The sequence below is a fragment of the Silurus aristotelis genome (assembly GCF_946808225.1).
Source record: "Silurus aristotelis genome assembly, chromosome: 6".
Taxonomy (NCBI): Eukaryota; Metazoa; Chordata; class Actinopteri; order Siluriformes; family Siluridae; genus Silurus; species Silurus aristotelis.
The window spans coordinates 7505757-7526577 of NC_139579.1; the positions used below are offsets into that span (position 1 = coordinate 7505757).

A 20821-nucleotide genomic window follows, 5' to 3' on the forward strand; every position below is an offset into this window, starting at 1 on the left:
CTGTGTCCCCTACATGGCTTATGGCAAACTACAAACAGACTTCTTTTTTTTTGTTAACATTTGCTTTCTTCATGCCACTCTTCTATAATAGCCAGATTGGTGGAGTGCATGACTAATAGTTGCCGGTGGACAGACTCTGAATCTCTGAAGCTCCTTCAGAGTTACCCTGGGCCTTCTGGCTGCTTCTTGGATCAATGCTCTCCTTGCCCAGCCTGTCAGTTTAGGTGGACGGCCATGTCTTGGTAGGTTAGCAGTTGTGCCATACTCTTTCCATTTTTGGATGAAGGATTGAACAGTGCTCCGTGAGATGTTTAAAGCTTGGGATATGTTTTTATAACCTAACCCTGCTTTAAACTTCTCCACAACTTTATCCCTGACCTGGCTGGTGTGTTCTTTAGTCCTCATGATGCAGTTTGCTCACTAATGTTCTCTAACAAAATGTTCTCTATAGCCTTCACAGAACAGCTGTATTTATACTGCTATATTTATACTATTCACAACAGACTCTACACAAAGAGCATTATTTTGATGTAACTTATACATATTGTGTTTAAAATGTGCCTAAGGTGGTGTTGACTGTGTGACGGTGTTTGCCATGATCACGTGACTTAGTAAACCCAATAAACAACATTAATATTTACAGAATATAGAAATAGAACAGAGAAGAGAGCTGCACTATATTATACACTAAATAAGTCAAACTGTTTTTGCCATATTAAAATTTTTATCCTTCTCTTTTATAAATTCTGGAGGTCCCCTGGTGGTCTAGTGGTTAAGATGCAGCGCTCCCACCGCTGCGACCCGGGTTCGATTCCCGGTCAGGGAACCATCCCCAGCCACTCTTAGTGCCGGTCCCAAGCCCGGATAAATTGGGGAGGGTTGCGTTAGGAAGGGCATCCAGCGTAAAAACATGTGCCAAATCAAACGTGCGGAGGATCCGCTGTGGCGACCCCTAACGGGAGAAGCCGAAAGAAAGTTTCTTTTATAAATTCTGGACCAGGCATTCAAATCATTTCACTGCATTCATTGTTGTGTATGTGACAAATAAAATTTGCATTTAAAATTTAAGAAGATGTTTTAGCCTGCAGACAATAACAACTATCCAATAGATTTGCATTAATAGATTATTGGTCTATATAATGTGTATAGAGGTTCGAAATGATACACCGTATAAAATAGAGAGAAACATCATTAAATTGTATCAAACAGAACTATGCAAAAAAATGAAAGACTTTAACTTACATTTTTGTGTTTAAAATAGATATCAGAATGAATAAAGCAGCTAACGATGAGAAGACTGAAGCTGACTTTCCTTCAGAGAGCACAGGTAACAATACCGTTCAGGCTCAAGTGTGTTTGAGTGTGTGCCTTTACAAGAGTAAGTGTACGCTAACATGATCTAGAGTTTTATATTTTACATATTCATCACTAAGTATGTATTTGCCCTAAATGCTGATTTATGCCATAAATAAGCTACCGCACACACACACACACACACACACACACACACACACACACAGACACACACACACACACACACACACACACACACACACACACACACACACACACACACACTTGTATACACAGAGTCAACCCAGGTTAAACATGCTGTGGTATCCTACTAATGTGGTGCCTCTGGGTAACTGGTTACTCTTTGTTGATGTGAGGGCTGAAGCCTGAGGCACAAAGCTGAATGTGTGTGTGTGTGTGTGTGTGTGTGTGTGTGTGTGTGTGTGTGTGTGTGTGTGTGTGTGTGTGTTTGTGTTTGTGTGCTCTACAGACTCGAAGAAGAACAGTCCAAAGGCTAGTGATCAGGTATGTTTTATTCTTCTTCTTCTTCTTTTTCCTCTTATTATTATTATTATTATTATTATTATTATTATTATTATTATTATTATTATTATTATTATTATTATATTTGGTCACATACTTCATTGTTACTTTACTGTAATGTTATATTAGTTATAATAATAATAACACTTTATGAGTTTTAACCAAGCATCATATTTTTTATTTACTCCTTTTTAAAATAGTTAAGTCATCATTGTAAAGTGAATTTGTTTCTATAATCTAATATATAGACTATAATATAGATGAATATATATATATATATATATATATGAGAAACTCTATGGGAACTATGAGGAAGAGTTTGGACTCAATTAATATCAACAGCCTACTAGAAAGGCTCAGGACCACAGTTTGTATGAACAGTTTTGCATTTAAGCACAAATTACTGCTCAACAATAAAGGAACTGTGATGAATGGACATTCGGTGCCACCCAGATGATGATAGGTTCCCTTTTGAGTCTGATTCCTCTCAAGGTTTTTTTCCTCATGTCATCTCGGGGAGATTTTTGGTCCACTATCACCACCTGTCTTTTATACAACTTTATTTCCACTTTAAAGCTGCTTTGAGACAATGTCCTTTGTTACAGTGCTATAAAGATAAAAATGAATTTATTTGAATTTTATATATATATATATATATATATATATATATATATATATATATATATATATATATATTATCTCTATTTCCGTTGTTTATTTAGACCCAGTTAATGAAAGCAAGTCCGTTCTGCCTTTCTCCAAGCCCAAGCCACACCAAAGTAAGTGTCTGTGTAATGGGAATATTTTATTCTACTTTAATTTCAATGGGGACACTTGCTTAATTATGAAAAGGTAAGGTTAATAGAATGGCTAAGTTAATGCTGTATTTGAGCTCATATGACTAATAAAAACAAAACAAAAAATGCTCTTCCAACCCTTAATTAGCAACACAGGATGAATAGGGCAACCCAGAATTTAGCAAGACAGCAAATCAACATGGCTGCTAAAAGCATCAGCAGAAAACACAGCAGAGAGTTGTTGTTTATATACACACGATTAAACAACATATACACACAATTTCTTTTTAAATCTATAACACTGACATTTCATTAGTCTGAGCAAGAAAATATGCATCATTCATCACAGTTCGCTGTCAAGCACATTGCTAATCAAATGTATTTAGATTTATAAATGTATAATTTATAATCAAAAATGTATATATTTTTGTAAAGCTGTTTCATGAAATGTCCATTTTTGAAAGTGTTATACAAATAAAGTACAATTTAATAAAAAAGATGAACATGGAAATGTTCCTGGGGTTTTCCCTAATGTGTAGCTTGGAAGCACAGAGGTTGAAAATTTAACATTGCAACAAAGGTGTAGGCACAGCATTCATTATTTGCATTAGTAATTATGTAAATTGAAGGACCTCACATGAATCTGTGTGTTGTTTGTGTGTTTGTGTTACAGATTAAAGCAGGAGATGTACCTGAGCTCAGTTCCCAAGCTCCTCCTCATCCTCCAGCTCAGCCTTCTCTACCACATGCACAGCTCATGTTGGCCGGCAGTCAGCTTGCAGGGGTAAACAAATATATATATATTTTTTTTAATAATTCTGAAAATAAATTCAAAAGTAAAGCTAATATCATGTGATAATTATATATTAATATTATGCGATCATGAATACATCACACACATACACACACACACACACACACACACAAACACAAACACAATTGAATTTATATATAATAAAAAAAAAATGAAAAAAAATTTATCCATTTAGTCTTGCACTGCATCAAAATCAGACCGTTTTAGTGCTGGTCAGTGACCATAGAATTACACTCTTAAAAAGATAACCGATCCATAAAAAAATATAGAGGCTGATTAATCCCGATAATGTAAACAGAATTGTTAAAATTTGCTAAAAGAGGGCATGTTTCTGCAAGCGTGTGAGGTATTCAGAACAAACATTCTATATGAGAAATTGTTCAGAAATTAAAATCTAAATTAAGGCAAGACGTCTTGTTTAAATTAACCTCCAAGGGGTGCTGTTCACAACTGAATAAAATATGTCACAACATTTACGCATGTATTTAAATTATGAATTTGAGTTTGAATTTGAGCAAAGAGGGGAGTGGTGGCTCCAGCGGTTAAGCCGCTGGGTTGCCGATCGGGAGGTCTGGGGTTCAAGCCCCGGTATCGCCAAGCTGCCACTCTTGGGCCCTTGAGCAAGGCCCTTAACCCTCTATGCTCCGGGGGTCCCTTACGAGAAAAATATCAAGGTCCGTGACGTCGGAGTGACGTGGGGCCGCCTTCCCGTGGGCTCACCATCTGCAGGAGGGACCGTAAGGGACGGTGCTGTGGGGATTGGGCAGCAGTCAAAGGCGGGGGCCTGCTTAGACTGCTGCCCCCACGACCCGAATTACGGATAAGCAGGAGAAAATGAATGAATTTTAACAAAGACTGTTTATTTTATTCTTCTCCTAGGAATTTTAGCTAATCACTGCATTGCAAGGCTTAGTTTCTGATATTAAAACTTATTTGAAAAATGTTAGAACAGGGTGTGATGCCATATATCAGTAATAGTTTGACATAAAAAAACTAAAACAGGTTTGCAGTATGGGACTGAAAACTGCTTCCTAACAATAGTAAGATAATATTTCTACCACTGTACCAAGGGTGTCTAATCTTCTCTTCACATGTCTGCTGTAGGTTTTCATTCTAATCATACAAGAGCCACACCTGATTCTGCCTGTTTAATCAGCTGCACAGATTTAAATTAACTATTAGGTGTGGCATCAAAACAAATCTCTTTTTTTTTTCTTATATTTTTTACCCTTAATTGTGTTTAATATTACTCAGTGTAGGCTAACATATGCAGCTCCCCTGCAACTGCTGCCATTTTTATTTACTGTTTCCTCCTTTGGCCTTTCTTCCTTCTAGCTGGCAGCTCTGCTACCTGCACAGCAGCAGTTATTGCTTCAGCAGGCTCAGGCCCAGCTCCTGGCCGCTGCAGTGCAGCACACCAATGCAGCTCATGCAGCTGCCGCAGCCAGTCAGCAACAGGCCAATCAGGCTCTAGCACAAGTCCAGTCACAAGCCAAAACAGAGCAGAGTCCTGTCCATGCTCCACCTCCACTTGCCCTCTCACAGCCAATTCAGCTCTCTGCCCAGGTACAAATGGACTGGATATCAATAAAAAAAAAAGTTGTGTAATTGTTGTTTTGAATATAAACAACGAAAATATAGAGCTATATATGATTTATCCTACGTGTTTTACTTATTACTGCTTACCAATGTATGCCGTATTAGTTTTTACTTTGATGTCACTTTTTAAACTTTAAACAAAATGTCATATGCAGTAATTTCTTTTATATAAATATTATTAAATAGTTTTTCTCTTTATTAAGATTTTAAGAATGTAATAATTACTTAACTACTTGTATGCATGGCAAATGAGAAGCATATTGATACACACACTGGAGAAGGTTACTGAATGTTTACTGGAATTAATGTATATTAATAATGAATAAATAATTTTAGGACATTCAGCACCTGTTGCAGCTGCAGCAATTGGTGCTGATGCCAAGTCACCCTCTGCAGTCTCCTGCCCAGTTCCTTTTGCCCCAGGCACAAGCCCAGCAGAGCCAGCAGGGTAAGGCACACATATATATTACATTTAACAATTTAATTTAATTTAATTCACCAGACAAATTGTTTTATTTTATTATAGTGTATACTAATTATTAATTAAATTTATTTGGCCCTGCCTGTCCTTTATTCATTCAAACAGGTCTGCTTTCAACACAAAATTTGATTTCGCTACCTCAGCAAAGTCCTGGTTCACTCCTGAACATGCCACCCAGACTGAACATGCAGACTCAGGTACATGACATCCCCTGGCTTTCATCTCATACTAATATTCTTTTTGCTTTTGTCCATCACACTAACAAGACTACTCAAAGTCTAAAGCAAAGCAGGTTCATGGGAGGGATTTATGAGAAACACCATTTAGACCTGGTTAGAACTGCTTAACATTGTTAGTGTGGAATGTTAAATATTAGTTTTAGAAATGAAGAGTGTTATATGATGTCACAATATGTTTGTATGCGACCGTGTACTGTTTTTGCTGTAGCGTAACCAAGATGCCAGGCCATGTTCATTACAAAGGGAGAAGGGAAGTGACAGCAGCATGACCCCATCAGTAGCTACACCCATGACCTTGGCTGCCACAGTGACCTCACACACCGAGGAGCCAAGTGATCTAGAGGAGCTGGAGCAGTTTGCTCGTACCTTCAAACAGAGGAGGATTAAACTTGGCTTTACCCAGGTGAAATAATGATGAATATTAGCAAAAACTAGTCATACACCTGACTCTGTTTTTACAAAATCGCTGTCTTTGTTCAGTGTATATATATATATATATATATATATATATATATATATATATATATATATATATATATATATATATATATATATATATAATATGAACAAAATCTTAATACCTGGGAATAATTCCAAGTATGCTGGTGGATCATAACCATTGTAAGAACTGCTTCAAAATGTCAAAAGAAGAAAAAGAAGCAAGAGACAAAAAAAACAGAGATTGGCTTTTTATTGTAAACTGCATTCAAACTCAAGCAGGTTGTTCATGAGCTGATCAAAAGTTTAGGACCATAGCCCAAAAATACCCACAACAGAACTAAAAGTGTGAAAAAAGGACTCAGTAGTGAGTGGCCCCACCGTTCTTGTTCATAACATCAAACACTCATTTTAGCATGCTTGATGCAACTGTTTCCAGGAGGGCTGGTGGGAATGTTGCTCCATGTGGTGAAGATGGCTTCACGAAGGGCATCCACAGTCTAAAACTGGGGTCTGTTTTTATAAACCTCCCTTGCCATCCATCCTCAAACATTCTCAAGGGGATTAGATCAGGGGAGCATGCAGGATGGTCCAGAAGTGCAACATTATTGTCCTGGAACAAGCCCTTTGTCAGGCGGATGTTGTGAACTGCAGCGTTGTCCTGTTGAAAGACCCACACAGACAAGGGCCCTCAGTCAAGAGGGATGCCTGCTGCAACATGTCCGCATAGCCAGCCGCCGTTTGACGCTCTTGCGCAACCTGAAGCTCCATTTTCCCATTGAAGGAAAAAGCACCACAGATCATGATGGAGCCTCCTTCACTGTGCCATGTGAAAAATATCTCCAGTGGGATCTCCTTGTCATGCCAGTATCGTTGGAAGCCATCAGGACCATCCAGGTTAAATTTTTTCTCGTCCGAGAATAAAACTTTTTTCCATCTTTCAATGCCCCATGTTTGGTGCTCTGGTGCAAATATAAAATGGCAAGTATGTGGTGTGGGAGGAGACATTGTTTTCAAAGACATTTTTTGTTCTTTAAGCCCCGTCTCTCGCAGATGCCGTCTTATGGTTATTTGGCTGCAGTCAGCATCGGTAAGGGTCTTCATTTGGGTCAAGGATCAGCCTGTGTCTTGTCGGATTCTCTGGCTTAGTGCAGGGAAAATTCTTTTAGGTCTACCACTTGATATTTTTTGTTCCATAACTCTCAGGATCTTTTAAGAAATTTAAAATGACTGTCTTACTGTCCAACCTTGTCAGCAATGGCGTATTGCAAGAGCCCTTGCTTGTGCAGCTCAGCAATCCTGCCACTTTCCAAAAAAGAAAGTCTTTTTGCTTTTTTCTATCAGGAGATCAGGACAGTGTGAATGTCTAAAAGACAATGACATTAAAGCCAAATTTTTGCAAAGATTTTAACTTTTAAAGGCTGTTTTCTTAAACTTTTGATCAGCTGATAAACAGCCTGTTTGAGTTTAAATGCAGTTTTTAATAAATTGCCTACTCTCTATTTTTTGTCTCTTGCTCTTGTTTCTTCTTTTGGCATTTTGAAGAAGTACTTACAACCTGGTTATGATCCACAAGTGCGAAATGCGAATACTTGCAATGTTTCCCCTGGTCATAAGATTTTGTTCAGGACTGTATACCGTATGGGTTAAGGTTTTATATATATATTAAATATATATATATATATATATATATATATATATATATATATATATATATATATATATATATATATATATATATATTTATTTATTTATTTATTTATTTATTTATTTTTAAGCTGCTCCCATTAGGGGTCACCACAGCAGATCATCCGTCTCCATACACCCCCTGTCCTCTACATCTGCCTCTTTCAAACAGACTACCTCACCACATACATAAACCTCCTTCTTGGCCTTCCTCTTTTTCTCCTTCCTGACAGCTCTATCCTTAGCGTTTTCTTTTTACCTATATACCTCATTTTCCTCCTTTGCACATGTCCAAACCATCTTAATCGCACCTCCCTCTCCTTGTCTCCAAAACCTCCAAAAAAAGAGTGCCTGCACTCTTCTCTTCACTTCTCTAATATTTCCCATTACTGTTGACCCCAGGTATTTAAACTAATCCACCTTCACCACCTCTTCTTCCTGTAACCGCATCACTCCACTGCCCTCCCTCTAATTCACACACATGCACTCTGCCTTACTCCTACTAACTTTCATTCCCCTTCTCTCCAGCACGTACCTCCACCTCTCCAGGCTCTTCTCAACCTGTTCTACTCTCACCACAAATCACAATATCATCCACAAACATCATAGTCCATGGAGATTGTCCATCACCAGTGCAACAGGAACGGGCTCAGAGCCGATCCTTGATGCAGTCCCACCTCCACCTTGAACCAGTCTGTCATTCCTACTGCACACTTCACTGCTGTCACACTGTCCTTATACATGTCCTGCAACACATTTGCATACTTCCTTGACACACCTGACTTTCTCATACAATACCAAAACTCCTCTCTCCACACCCTGTCGTACGCTTTCTCTAAATTTAAAAACACACAATTAAACTCCTTCTGACCTTCTCTATACTTCATCAACATTCTTAAAGCAAAGAGGTGACCACACAGATGGCTGCCTGGCTCTCTGGCTGCCTGGCTTCCACTATTCTTTTACATAACTTCATGATGTGGCTGATAAACTTTATTCCTCTGTAGTTACTGCAGGTCTGCACATCTCCCTTATTCTTAAAAACCGTTACTAGCACACTCCTTCTCCATTCCTCAGGCATCTTCTCACCTTCCAGAATCTTGTTTAGGAATCTTGTTAAAAACACAACTGCCATCTCTTCTAAACATCTCCACGCTTCTACTAGTATGTCATCTGGTCCAACTGACTTTCCACTCTTCATCCTCTTAATAGCTGTCTACTTCCTCCTATCTAATCCTATCCACTTCCTGCTTTACCAAATCCACATCAGGACATCAGCAATTTCAGTTCCAACAATAATGTCATGTTCAAGTCACAGAGATAACAGTCATATGTGTGTTTGTAGTGTGATGTAGCATTTATTACATTAATAGTCTTGTGTGTGTGTGTGTGTGTGTGTGTGTGTGTTTTGTAGGGTGATGTGGGAATGGCAATGGGAAAGCTATATGGCAATGACTTCAGCCAGACCACTATATCACGCTTTGAGGCGCTCAACCTTAGCTTCAAGAACATGTGCAAGCTCAAACCCCTGCTGGAGAAATGGTTGAGTGATGCAGGTATGTGTGTGTTTAAAGGCTTAAGCATATGTTCAGCATGTGTACTGTAAAGAGTAGAGAATGCTCACAGAAACTTAAATGAGATACTGTGTGTGTGTGTGTGTGTGTGTGTGTGTGTGTGTGTGTGTGTGTGTGTGTGTGTGTGTGTGTAGAAACTATGGCAATAGACAGCATGCTGCCCAGTCCCAGCTCACTGTCTTCTCCAATGCTGGGCTTTGAAGGGTTGCCCGGACGGCGCAGAAAGAAACGCACAAGCATTGAGACAAATGTCCGTGTTGCTCTGGAACGTAACTTTATCATGGTGAGACACACAACACACATAAACTTACACATATCCACACATGATTAGAGTCACATTGCAGTGAGGAATGCACTTTATTATTTATACCTCAGACATAACACAGACTTAAACTCTATTCAGAGTGTAATACAATCTTCAATATACAATCTTCATAACCAAAACGTATACCTTTTGAAAACATGTTCAACAAATGAAAAAACAGAGCAAGTGACTTAAGGTTAAGGCACATAACATTTTTTGTAAATCAATAGTGTATTTTTATTTTAATAGATTATCAAGAATTAAATCAGTGTCCATGAAACTACCTAGCTGCACAAACTACCTAGCTACATTTACACATAACAAGATAAAGACTTTGAAAGTGACTTTGGACACACATTTCTGCCTCTCACTGTTTGCTTACCTGCAATCAGACAGCAATAATCAACTGAACAGTGTTTCTTAAAAAAAAAGAATGATTTCAAAAATGTTTTCCTGTGAACAGCTTTATGTTTCTGTAAAGCAGTGACCGTGTGTTTGCTAAAGAAAAAAAAATAGTGAAGAAACAAAGACCTTTGACTCTATATTTCCCATGAACATACATGCACATACATACACTTCAAACTACTGTGGAATCCCATTTAGAGCTAAATACACTATTATAAGGTTTGTATGACCCAATTTAGTAGCCAGTTTATACATTGGAGAACGACTATAAGAATGTAGATGACCTCTCTTTTATATCTCACGACCAGTTAAATAGTGCAACCAGAAGTACATATCTTTGAAGCTTTAATAAATAATTATTAAATAATAATTTTGTTAATTATTATTAATAATAATTTTGTAATAAATACAAATGACAAATTAATGTGATAACCGCAGTGAGTGTTGATGATAGTTTGGCAAATGGAAAATATGTGTTTGGTATATAGCTATAGTATACATGGTTGCTATTACATGCTTGGAGATGGAAATCTTTCTATGTCATCCTAGAATGATCAAATAATGCCCTGCATTTATGCTACATTAAATTGCACAACCACAAAAAAAAAACTCCCTGGCATTTTGGGGCTTAAAGGTGAAAGTAGGTGAGTGACTAAAATCAGTAATACAAAAAAGTCACATCACATCAAGAATTTCTATAATGTTTTATATAATATATTCATCTGAATTTAAGTTCTAATTTTGGGTGAAAACAAAATATAAATGTGACACATTTTTGAGGCTGGCAATAGTGCTCATAACTTTAAAGGTTTTTTAAGTGTTCTGTTTTTTTAAAACAGAAATCACATTATTTATTAAGCACTACAAGAGGATAGAAATGAACTTATATAGTTTTTTCCAGAATCAGAAGCCTACATCAGAGGAGATCCTCCTGATGGCCGAGCAGCTCAGCATGGAAAAGGAGGTGATCCGTGTGTGGTTCTGTAACCGCAGACAAAAAGAGAAACGCATCAACCCTTCAAGCACCACCCCTCCCCTGCCCAGCCATCCCCCAGCTGCAACACAGAAACCCCCTTGCTATACTTCACCTATGGTATGACTCAGTGGTAATGTGTGGATTATGAAGAATGCAGGGTTGTTATGTTTGAAGTGTACTTTTACCAAAATCTTTTCTTTGGAATTCTCTGTTTAGCTCAATATAAATTTATAAAATATGAAAATTAATGGATTTATGAAAATAACACCAAGGAAATAATCTGGAATTCCTTGGGAAAAGTAGTCAAGTCAAGTTTATTTTACAACAGACATTGTCTCAAAGCAGCTTTACAGAAATCAACAGTTAATGGTGAATGGTGTGCATTTATCCCTGATGAGCAAGCCATGACGAAAAGTAGTCATGTCTAGGATGTTCAAATTCAGAATCATGCTACTCAAAGTCATCTGCCATTCTTGTGTCCATAAATTGATGTGAAGGAATATAGAGTTGCCTAACATTTAAATGGATTAAACCATATTAAGTGTATGGGTAAAGCATGATAAGTAAATCAGTAAATTATAATGAGTAAATCTAAAGTATTTATGTTCACCTGAAGTTCTAACAAATGCCAGTAGGTTAATGTTATCATGTGTACCATCTCTGTAGAAAACTAGCTGTTTGAATAGAATATAAAATCTTATTTTGCTAATATGATGTGCAGATAATTCAAATATCTTTTATTTTATGGAGTTTTATACTCCATAATTATGAGTAAAATACTACTAATACAACTACTACAAATAATAATAATAATAATAATAATATTCATAATATTCATAATAATAATAATAATAATAATAATAATAATAATATTCATAATAATATTCATAATAATAATAATAATAATAATAATAATAATAATAATAATAATAATGATAATACTAAAAAAAATAATAGCATCCTTAATGATGTGGAAAAAAAACAGAAACAATTAATGAAAACATTTAATCATACAATTAATGCAAGAATGTTTGCCATTTTTTTCAGGGTTCAACTAAATTATTTACAGCTTTTATAAAATACAAGGTAGAATAGAATTTATTAGAAGGGAAGATTTTACTAAACAGTTTCACAATTTTAGTAAACAATTTCAAAATGTTTAAAATATTTGTTTAAGTTAAAAAATTACCTAAATGTTCAGACTCCCTAATTCAGAATACTCTTCCTCTCAGTATTACACTTTTAATCTCCATTTAATAACCATTTATTACACATTTATTTTTCATTCTTTACTACTATTTGGGTGATTATGGTTGTTGTTGTTTTGTTTTTTTTAACATAACCTCAGGTGATATGTGTGATTTTGGAAAGGTTTTGTACTAAAGAACTAAAGAAATTTAACTCCCCAAAGAAAGGCTGGAAGGTCTCAAATGAAGCAATGAATCCAAGCTGTTGTAATAATGCACTGTTTTCTGGATCCTATTCCCATATGGCTTCTGCTTCATGTTATAGAGCTTTAACAGTTTTTGCATTTGTGGATGACACGGCAATCTGTGGTCACCAACAATGATTTCTGGAGGTGTTTCTGTAGTGCTTTTCCTTACAGAGTCATGCCTGCTTCTAATGCAATGCCATCTGAGGACCCGAAGAGCATTGGCATCTAGCATTGATTTTTGTCCTTGTCCCTTGCACTCAGAGATTTCTCCAGATTTTTTGAAACAGATCTGCATGTGGATCTTTTTTTGCTTTGTCCAAACTTTTTTGTGACCATCAAAGAGATTTGTAAATTATAATTTGAGAATTATAAATCACTTTATTATTATTATTATTATTATTATTATTATTATTATTATTAAATTAAAAACATCGTTTTCCTTAAAATGGGAATTGCAAATCAATGCATTCTGTTTTTATTCTGTACATTTTACACAGCACCCTAACTTTTTTTTATTTGGGGTTATACATAAAGAATACATACATATTGCTGGTCATTCTGTGCGGTAAGATCATAATTCTTTTTTTTATTAATTACAGATTATAAACCTCAGTTACAGCTGCAGAATCACCTAGTTACCTAATGCTACTTTGGGACAATGTCCATTGTTAAAAGTGCTATACAAATTATAATAGAATAAATTTAGCTTTCTTGCTGAAGCTAATTTCAAGATATGTTGCATGGGGTTATATAACATATCCATGTTCATTAAAAAAAGGTTGCATGTACTTTATTTTATGTTTCTCTTTCTTTTGCCTTTTCTCCCCAGATGTCCAGTCAGGGGCTAGTTCAGGCTACCACCTCAAATCTCAATGTGACAGGTAAAAGTTTGCTATTGACACAATTGGTGTTATCTGACACAATTCATATTCTTTTTTATTTATTCTCCTACATTTTCTTTTTGCAGCTGTTAGCCCCACACCCTCAGCAACCTGTCCTCCAAACCCTCTTGGCCACACATCTGTAAGCTCCACCCCAGCATCAGTGACCTCCCCTCCTCTCAGCACAGCCAGCCCCAGCCCCACTGGGTAAACACACCACACTCACACTCATATTCTGATTGATATCTAATCAAAGTCAGACAGAAGTAGTGCATTTATCCACTTAAAATGTTGATCATTATGATGGTATAGGAGCTTGTTTAATGCTTCCTAGCATTAAACAAAAATGCTAGCAGTTACCTGAAATGTTGCAGGATGACCTGAAAGCAGCAGCACAGAGAAAACAATAAGCTGTGACCTGCACCACAATCGAGATGCACATCTTTAATCATTTAAATAAACCAGAATTTACTTTGGATCAATATACAGTGGTCTGGTTAAACAAAAACTTACTGGAGAATTAAATGGTTTTGCGGTGAAGCCAAAAACACCAGACCCATGCGAAACATAGTGATGGAAGCATCATTTAATGGAGCTGCTGTTCTGGAAACAGTTCTAGGACATGCCATTGAAGGAAACAAAAATGGATTTCATGAATAAAGACACATTAAAGTAGATGTAAATCTCATAAAACTAAATTTAGGGGAAGATGGACAATGCATGAATTTCCTTTAATAATTCAATGTCATAACACTTTTTTTCAACACCATATTTTTTATGTTTAGAAATACATATAATGTTCATATTCATAAGTACAAAGTCAAAGGATTAAAACACAATATGCATGTAACTTTAAAGTGGATATATTGGGTCAAATAAGTATTTGATACACTGTCCATTTGTCAAGTTTTCCTACTTACAAAAAATGGAGAGATCTGTAATTTTCATCATAGGTACACCTCAAATGTGAGAGACAGAATCTAAAAAAAAATCAAGAAAATCACATTGTATGATTTTTAAATAATTATTTTTTATTTTATTGCATGAAATAAGTATTTGATGCAATAGAAAAATAGAACTTAATATTTGATACAGAAACCTTTGTTTACAATTACAGAGATCAGATGTTTCCTGTAGCTCTTGACCAGGTTTACATACACTGCAGCAGGGAATTTGGCCCATTCCTCCATACAGGTCACTAGATCTTTCAGGTTTTGGGGCTGTCGCTGGGCAACATGGAGTTTTAGCTCCCTCCATAGCTTTTCTATTTGGTTCAGGTCTGGAGACTGGCTAGGCCACTCCAGGACCTTGAAATGCTTCTTACAGAGCCACTTCTTAGTTGCCCTGGCTATTTGGGGTAATTGTCATGCCGGAAGACCCAGCCACGACCCATCTTCCCTCTTACTGAGGGAAGGAGTTTGTTGCCCGATACATGGCCACATCCATCCTCCCCTCAAAACTGTGCAATTGTCCTGTCCCCTTTGCAGAAAAGCACCCCTGAAGCATAATGATTCCACTCCATGCTTCATGGTTGAGATTGTGTTCTTGGGATTGTACTCATCTTTCTTCTTTCTCCAAACATGGCGAGTGGAATTTATATAAAAGACTTTGGTCTCATCTGACCACATGCCTCGTCTGGATCATCCAGATGGTCTTTGGCAACCTTCAGACAGGCCTGGACAGGTGCTGGCTTGAGCATGGGGGGCCTTGCGTGTGCTGCAGGATTTCAATCCATGATGGTGTATTGTGTTACTAATGGTAACCGTTGAGATTGTTGTCCCAGCTTTCTTTAGGTCATTGACCAGGTCCTTTTATGTAGTTCTAGGCTGATCCCTCACCTTTCTCAGGATCATTGATACTCCACAAGGCGAGATCTTGCATGGAGCCCCAGTCCGAGGGAGAATGACTTGAGAATCTTGAATTTCTTTCATTTTCTAATAATTGCACTAACAGTTGTTGCCTTCTCACCAAGCTGTTTGCCTATTGTCCTTTAACCAACCCCAGCCTTGTGCAGGTCTATAATTTTGCCCCTAGTGTCCTTATTCAGCTCTTTGGTCTTGTCCATAGCGGAGAGGTTGAAGTCTGGTTGATTGAGTGTGTGGTCAGGTGCAATTAATACAGGTAATGAGAGGAGAATAGGGGGGCTTCTTAAAGACAGACTAACAGGTCTTTGAGAGAAAGAATTCTTGCTGGTTGGTAGGTGATCAAATACTTATTTCATGCAATAAAATGGAAATTAATTATTTAAAAATCATACAATGTAATTTTCTGGATTTTTCTTTTAGATTCTGTCTCTCACAGTTGAGGTGTACCTACGATGAAAATTACAGATCTCTCCATTCTTTGTAAGTGGGAAAACTTGAAATATCGTCAGTGTATCAAATACTTATTTGACCCACTGTATGCACTGGAATATTAAATACTTTTGTTTAAAGAATAATTTCATTCAAGGACTTGCATGCCACATTCTTTTAAGTGAATCTGTTCAACATCTATGTTCATGGAGCAGATTATTTATTTCCTAGGTATTTAAAAATATATTTTCTTATTGTCTATACAGAAATTGTGCTTAGATTGGTGAAGAATCTGATTTGGTCTAGAATTTACTTGCTAAATAGCCTGCACTAAATAAACTTGCTGAATAACCTGAACTTAATATAAATATATATATGTTTGTTTGTTTGTTTGTTTGTTTGTTTGTTTGTTTGTTTGTGTGTGTGGGACTGCAGGAACTCAATGATGGGTGTAAGCACAAGCATGAGCCAGGCCCTCATCAGCAGCCATCCACTGGCTACAATGCAAGGTATGTGCACAAGGGATAAAGAGAAACAAAAGGGAGTTATTTAAAAATATATATAAAAAATAGATGTTTCCATGTAAAGATACATGAACAAGGAGAAAGACTGTGAGAAAAAAAAATCTAGAGTAAAACATGTAGTAAGAGAGCATATCACTGATTTGGACCGTAGTAATATATTATTGAAAACAATAACTACACTGGATTGTTTGTTTGTGTTTGTATTTTTAATTAATCACATAAGGAAGGTTCAAAGAATGTTGTGGGTATAAATGTTACATTATCATGCTGCAGGAGTAGTGGTAATGCAATGTCTATATCACTGGCATATCTCTTGCGGAGACAAGGCTTTTGAGCGTTGGACTCTCATTAGTTAGTGAGATTTGGATCAACTGCTCCCAGATCCATAATTAGCAAAAAGGAAACTTTTCCAAATCGAATGCATATGGCCTATAGTTGTCCTATTTTAGATTGAGAGAAATTATTAGTCTGTGTATAATTCAATGGTTGTTTCCACAGCTCTGGCTGCCAGGGGTGGTCAGATGCCAATTTCAGCCCTGGAGAGCAGCGGTCAAATGTTTCTAGGTGGGGCCACAGCTCCAGCGGTGGGGATATGTTCCTCCCTCTTTCTTAACCGTCCCACCTTGTTGCCCATGGCAACAGGCACCAGTACGAGATTGGTCAGCACAGCTCGTGCATGTTCACCCTCTAGTGCCAGCCACATGAGCCCAGACTCCTGCTCCGCTTCTTTGTGTTCCAGCCCTGCTTCCTACTGCTCCTTCAGTGAAGCCTCTCCACCACCTCTAGGAGGAGCAATGACTGAGTGACATCTGCAATGGCCTTTCACATGCTGAAGAGAAGGAGTCAGATGCAGTTCACACATAAACACAAAAAAACTTGCCTTTTTAAGTGAAGCCATCTCTTACGCCCTTCATTTCTTTCCAACTTTTATCTCTTAAACAATACCAAAAAAAAAAAAATCCCACAAGGAAAGGAGATGGGAGAACAAAGAAATGTATCAGTCTTTTCATTTCGTGGACTGAGCTGCAGTGCTTTTTTTTGGGCCATAAACAATAATGTACACTTCCTTCTTTCGGAACAACAAAAAAAGACTCTTATACAAACAGCTGAAGCAGAATGTAAAGATAAGAGCCAAATTGTTTTGATGGATTATGGTGGTGGGTAAATGGACCAAAGGAAAGGCATCCGAGCACTCTCAGTGGATGTAAGGGATGAGTTGAAACCAAAAATGGCTTAAGAAAAAAGTCTCAAAAAAGACAAAACATGCCAAAATAGCCAAAACCAAAACACCGAAAACTGAAACCAAAAAAAATCGGAAAGAATAGCTTTATGTGAAAAACTTTAAAGACTTGTCCAGGATAAGATCATCAGCTCCTCATAAACTCCTCCTTTATTAGATATTCTGATTTTTTTTTCTTCATTATTTTATCTCCTGCTTTATTTTTTCCTGCATTATTTATACTCATCTATGTTTTTTGTGTATGTTCACTTCTTTCTCAAACTACCTCTATCATAAGCTTGCTAGAGTAACTGCCATTATTCCAAAAAAGCCGCTTATTTTTTAAGTAATTTCTTTAATGTTTTCATCATCTGTATTGGTGGCATTATATGCTGTGTGTGTGTGTGTGTGTGTGTGTGTGTGTGTGTGTGTGTGTGTGTGTGTGTGTGTGTGTGTGTGTGTGTGTGTGTGTGTGTGTGTGTGTGTGTGTGTGTGTGTGTGTGTGTGCTTGTGTTTGTGTTTTAGTATCGCTATAATCTCAAACCCTTTAGCATCAGGACTCTGTCAGACTCATTCTCATCATCTCTTGATACCAAAGCATTTGTCTGTCCTTGTGGCATCAGCAAGCAAGTGTTCAGACAACACCTCAGATATGTCAGAAGACAAACACACTACAGATATCTAAAAGCTAGACAAAATGTTTTTTCCTCCCGTGAATCATCCCGTGACCCTCTCCTATGTGACAGAAAAGCAAATGGATCAAATCAAGAATGGTGTTAAAATAGGAGGGAGAAGAATCAACATGTAAAGACGGATGTGTGGGAGCAGTACTACAAGCTCCCTCTGAAAAAGGGAAAGCCTTCAAAATGTACCGTAAAGCATAACAATTGCAGAGTTGCTTTTCTTCTCTTTTTTTCAACTCAAGGAGCAAACCAAAAAAGTTAGCCAAACTACTGAATGAGTCAACCAAATAAAAATGGGAACCACAAAAAAGAAAAAGAGATGATGGAGAGGCAGATGAAGAGGATGAGTTGAGGCTACAGTTGATCATGAACTATGATTGCTGTGACTGACAGTTCAGTGTGGAATAAGGTGCAGCTCCATGGTCCTCTCCTCCTACCTCTTTTCCCATTACGTGTGCCCTTGCTTCGTTCACTTAGGTTACTGAGGAATATTTATCAACCTCACTGAACTGAACTGGAAAAAAAAAAAACATATATTTTTTGTTTTATTGCCTTTTTCTTGCTTGATATGTTGATGCTCTATGACTTTGTCTCATTCTTTCTATTTTTGGGATGATTAGGATAATGTATTGTCTATTTTGATATGTTGTTTTGATCATATGGTGGGGAGGTGAAAATATTACTGTGAAAATGTAGCTTCCAAGTTATTCCATGATCAAGAATGTTGTGAAAAAGCCAAAACTGAAAAAAACCAAAAGCAAAATCTTTTTTGATACATAAATGAGCCAAATAGCAGCCAAACCAATGAACAATGGAGGAAGAGAAACAGTGAACTACCTGCACTGGTGCTAGGAGAGATTAAAGGTGTGTACTGAAGAGTGCTGGTTTGTAGGGATGAGCGGTGTATGTGTGTGTGTGTGTGTGTGCACGTGCGTGCGTGCGTGTGCATGAGGTAACTATTCTTTAACATAAAAACCAAACTAAAATAAACCAGTTAGACAACATACCTTCTGTCCATTGTATCGCTAGAGAGCAGTGAGTAGCTAGTGTCCATCATCAGAAAAAACCTACAAGGACACAAAGAAACCAATGATGAATCTAGCTGCAGGGGTTAGCGGGTAGGGTTGGGTCAGTGGGTTGGTGGATGGGTGGATGGGGTGGGGGGGCTGTGTTTGTGGGGGGGATTCATTCAGCTGTAAACCCAGTTGAGATGTGCTTCTAGAGGAAATGTACCTATTAGTGTTTCAATAGATTTTGTAGGGAAAAAGCTAACATTGCTACTGTAAAAGGTCTGTGATTTATAAAAAAAAATCCTCATGAAATGCTAATGCTAATGATGATGACAAAGCAATAGCATTAAGACTTTTGACTTTGGAATTTCATTTTCATGCAATGATTTGTATTTATTTTTTAGAATAATTGTTATGCAAATTGTAGTGTTTTGTTGCATACGGTACTGTATTATTTATTTGTTCGTTTATTTATTTGGATATTTATTCATTTTTATTAATTAATTAATTTAATTAATTTGTGACGCTTGCTTTTGAAATAATTTATTTATTTTTACTTTATAAAGCAAACTGGATAAACATAAGGTGACATTTTAGAAACAAAATACTTGCTATGTATGTAATTGTTGTTCAGTGAAACCCGGATCATTCCCTGGGATGGTGTTTAAACACAGGTTGAGACCGTACAACAAAGTCATGTGGTAATGATATGATAAATGCATTTTGCTATTAAATACCAGTGTCAATGGCTATCTGTCTCTGTAACCTTCTCCTGTTGGTTAATCTGTATAATCTGCACCAAGATATCACAAAGAAACCAAGTATTCCAGTAGGTTGCTGTGATATGACTGTTTGACTGGACACTGGGAGAGGTGATGTTGATCTAATAGAATATGAGTAGGTGCATGGATGATGACTCTAATCAATGCTGAGCATCAGGCAATGACCAGAGAATTAAAATTCATGCTATATAGCTAATTATTCACTTTAGGCCTGAGACTTTGCATCTAAAGCATGAACTAGTGATTTGATGGTTCACTTCAACGAGCATTAATTCAAGGGTAAGTCATGTACATGCAACAGTTAGTGACAATGTAAGCCACAGGATGTGGAAGTTGAAACTGAATGACTAACTGGGTGAAAAACAAAAAAGTTAACCAGAGAACAAATAGGAAGTGAAGAGAGCTCCAATCACAGTCTGCTAAATTTGCTCTGTGAAACAACAGATGGACACCCTGCTCAGCATCTCAGCATTTGAAGAGAAATTCACTCCTACCCATATTTGCACATTAGCAGTCAACATTAACATTGCAATCTCAGCAGTGTGAGCAAGGTATGCCAATGGAAAATCACTTAACCTCACTAGCAGCAGATATCACAGGCCTGTCGTTCATCAAACAACAGGCACTGTTCGCCACAATCTGCTGTGCAAATTCACAAACAATAGCTAACAGACAAATTGATTCAGCCAGAACCTAACCCTAGTTTTGGAACTAGGTTACATATAGCTATAATTGTAGTCAAAAACTTCATTAAAAAAATTTAAAAGGGAAGAATAAAAAGACACAGATAGCCATTGGGTATGTGTTTTTTTTGTTTGTTTGTTTGTTTTTTAAGTAAATGTGC

General features: G+C 37.0%; 1 protein-coding gene across 2 annotated transcripts in view; it reads left to right on the plus strand.

The window, feature by feature from the left end:
* pou2f2a (POU class 2 homeobox 2a) overlaps nt 1–19288 on the plus strand; it is a 43485-nt gene extending 24197 nt beyond the window's left edge. The window contains exons 2-17 of one of the 2 annotated variants that reach the window (XM_083544277.1): nt 1262–1327; nt 1784–1818; nt 2559–2615; nt 3307–3417; nt 4783–5013; nt 5383–5494; nt 5633–5724; nt 5975–6169; nt 9305–9446; nt 9599–9747; nt 11075–11266; nt 13414–13465; nt 13552–13672; nt 15751–15810; nt 16195–16268; nt 16782–19288. In XM_083544277.1, coding sequence (XP_083400403.1) covers nt 1262–1327; nt 1784–1818; nt 2559–2615; nt 3307–3417; nt 4783–5013; nt 5383–5494; nt 5633–5724; nt 5975–6169; nt 9305–9446; nt 9599–9747; nt 11075–11266; nt 13414–13465; nt 13552–13672; nt 15751–15810; nt 16195–16268; nt 16782–17089 — 1997 coding nt within the window. In that variant the 3' untranslated portion in view covers nt 17090–19288. The remainder of the gene's footprint in view (nt 1–1261; nt 1328–1783; nt 1819–2558; nt 2616–3306; nt 3418–4782; nt 5014–5382; nt 5495–5632; nt 5725–5974; nt 6170–9304; nt 9447–9598; nt 9748–11074; nt 11267–13413; nt 13466–13551; nt 13673–15750; nt 15811–16194; nt 16269–16781) is intronic. The other variant, XM_083544278.1, reaches the window with a different exon arrangement.
* Nucleotides 19289–20821: the final 1533 nt, after the last annotated feature.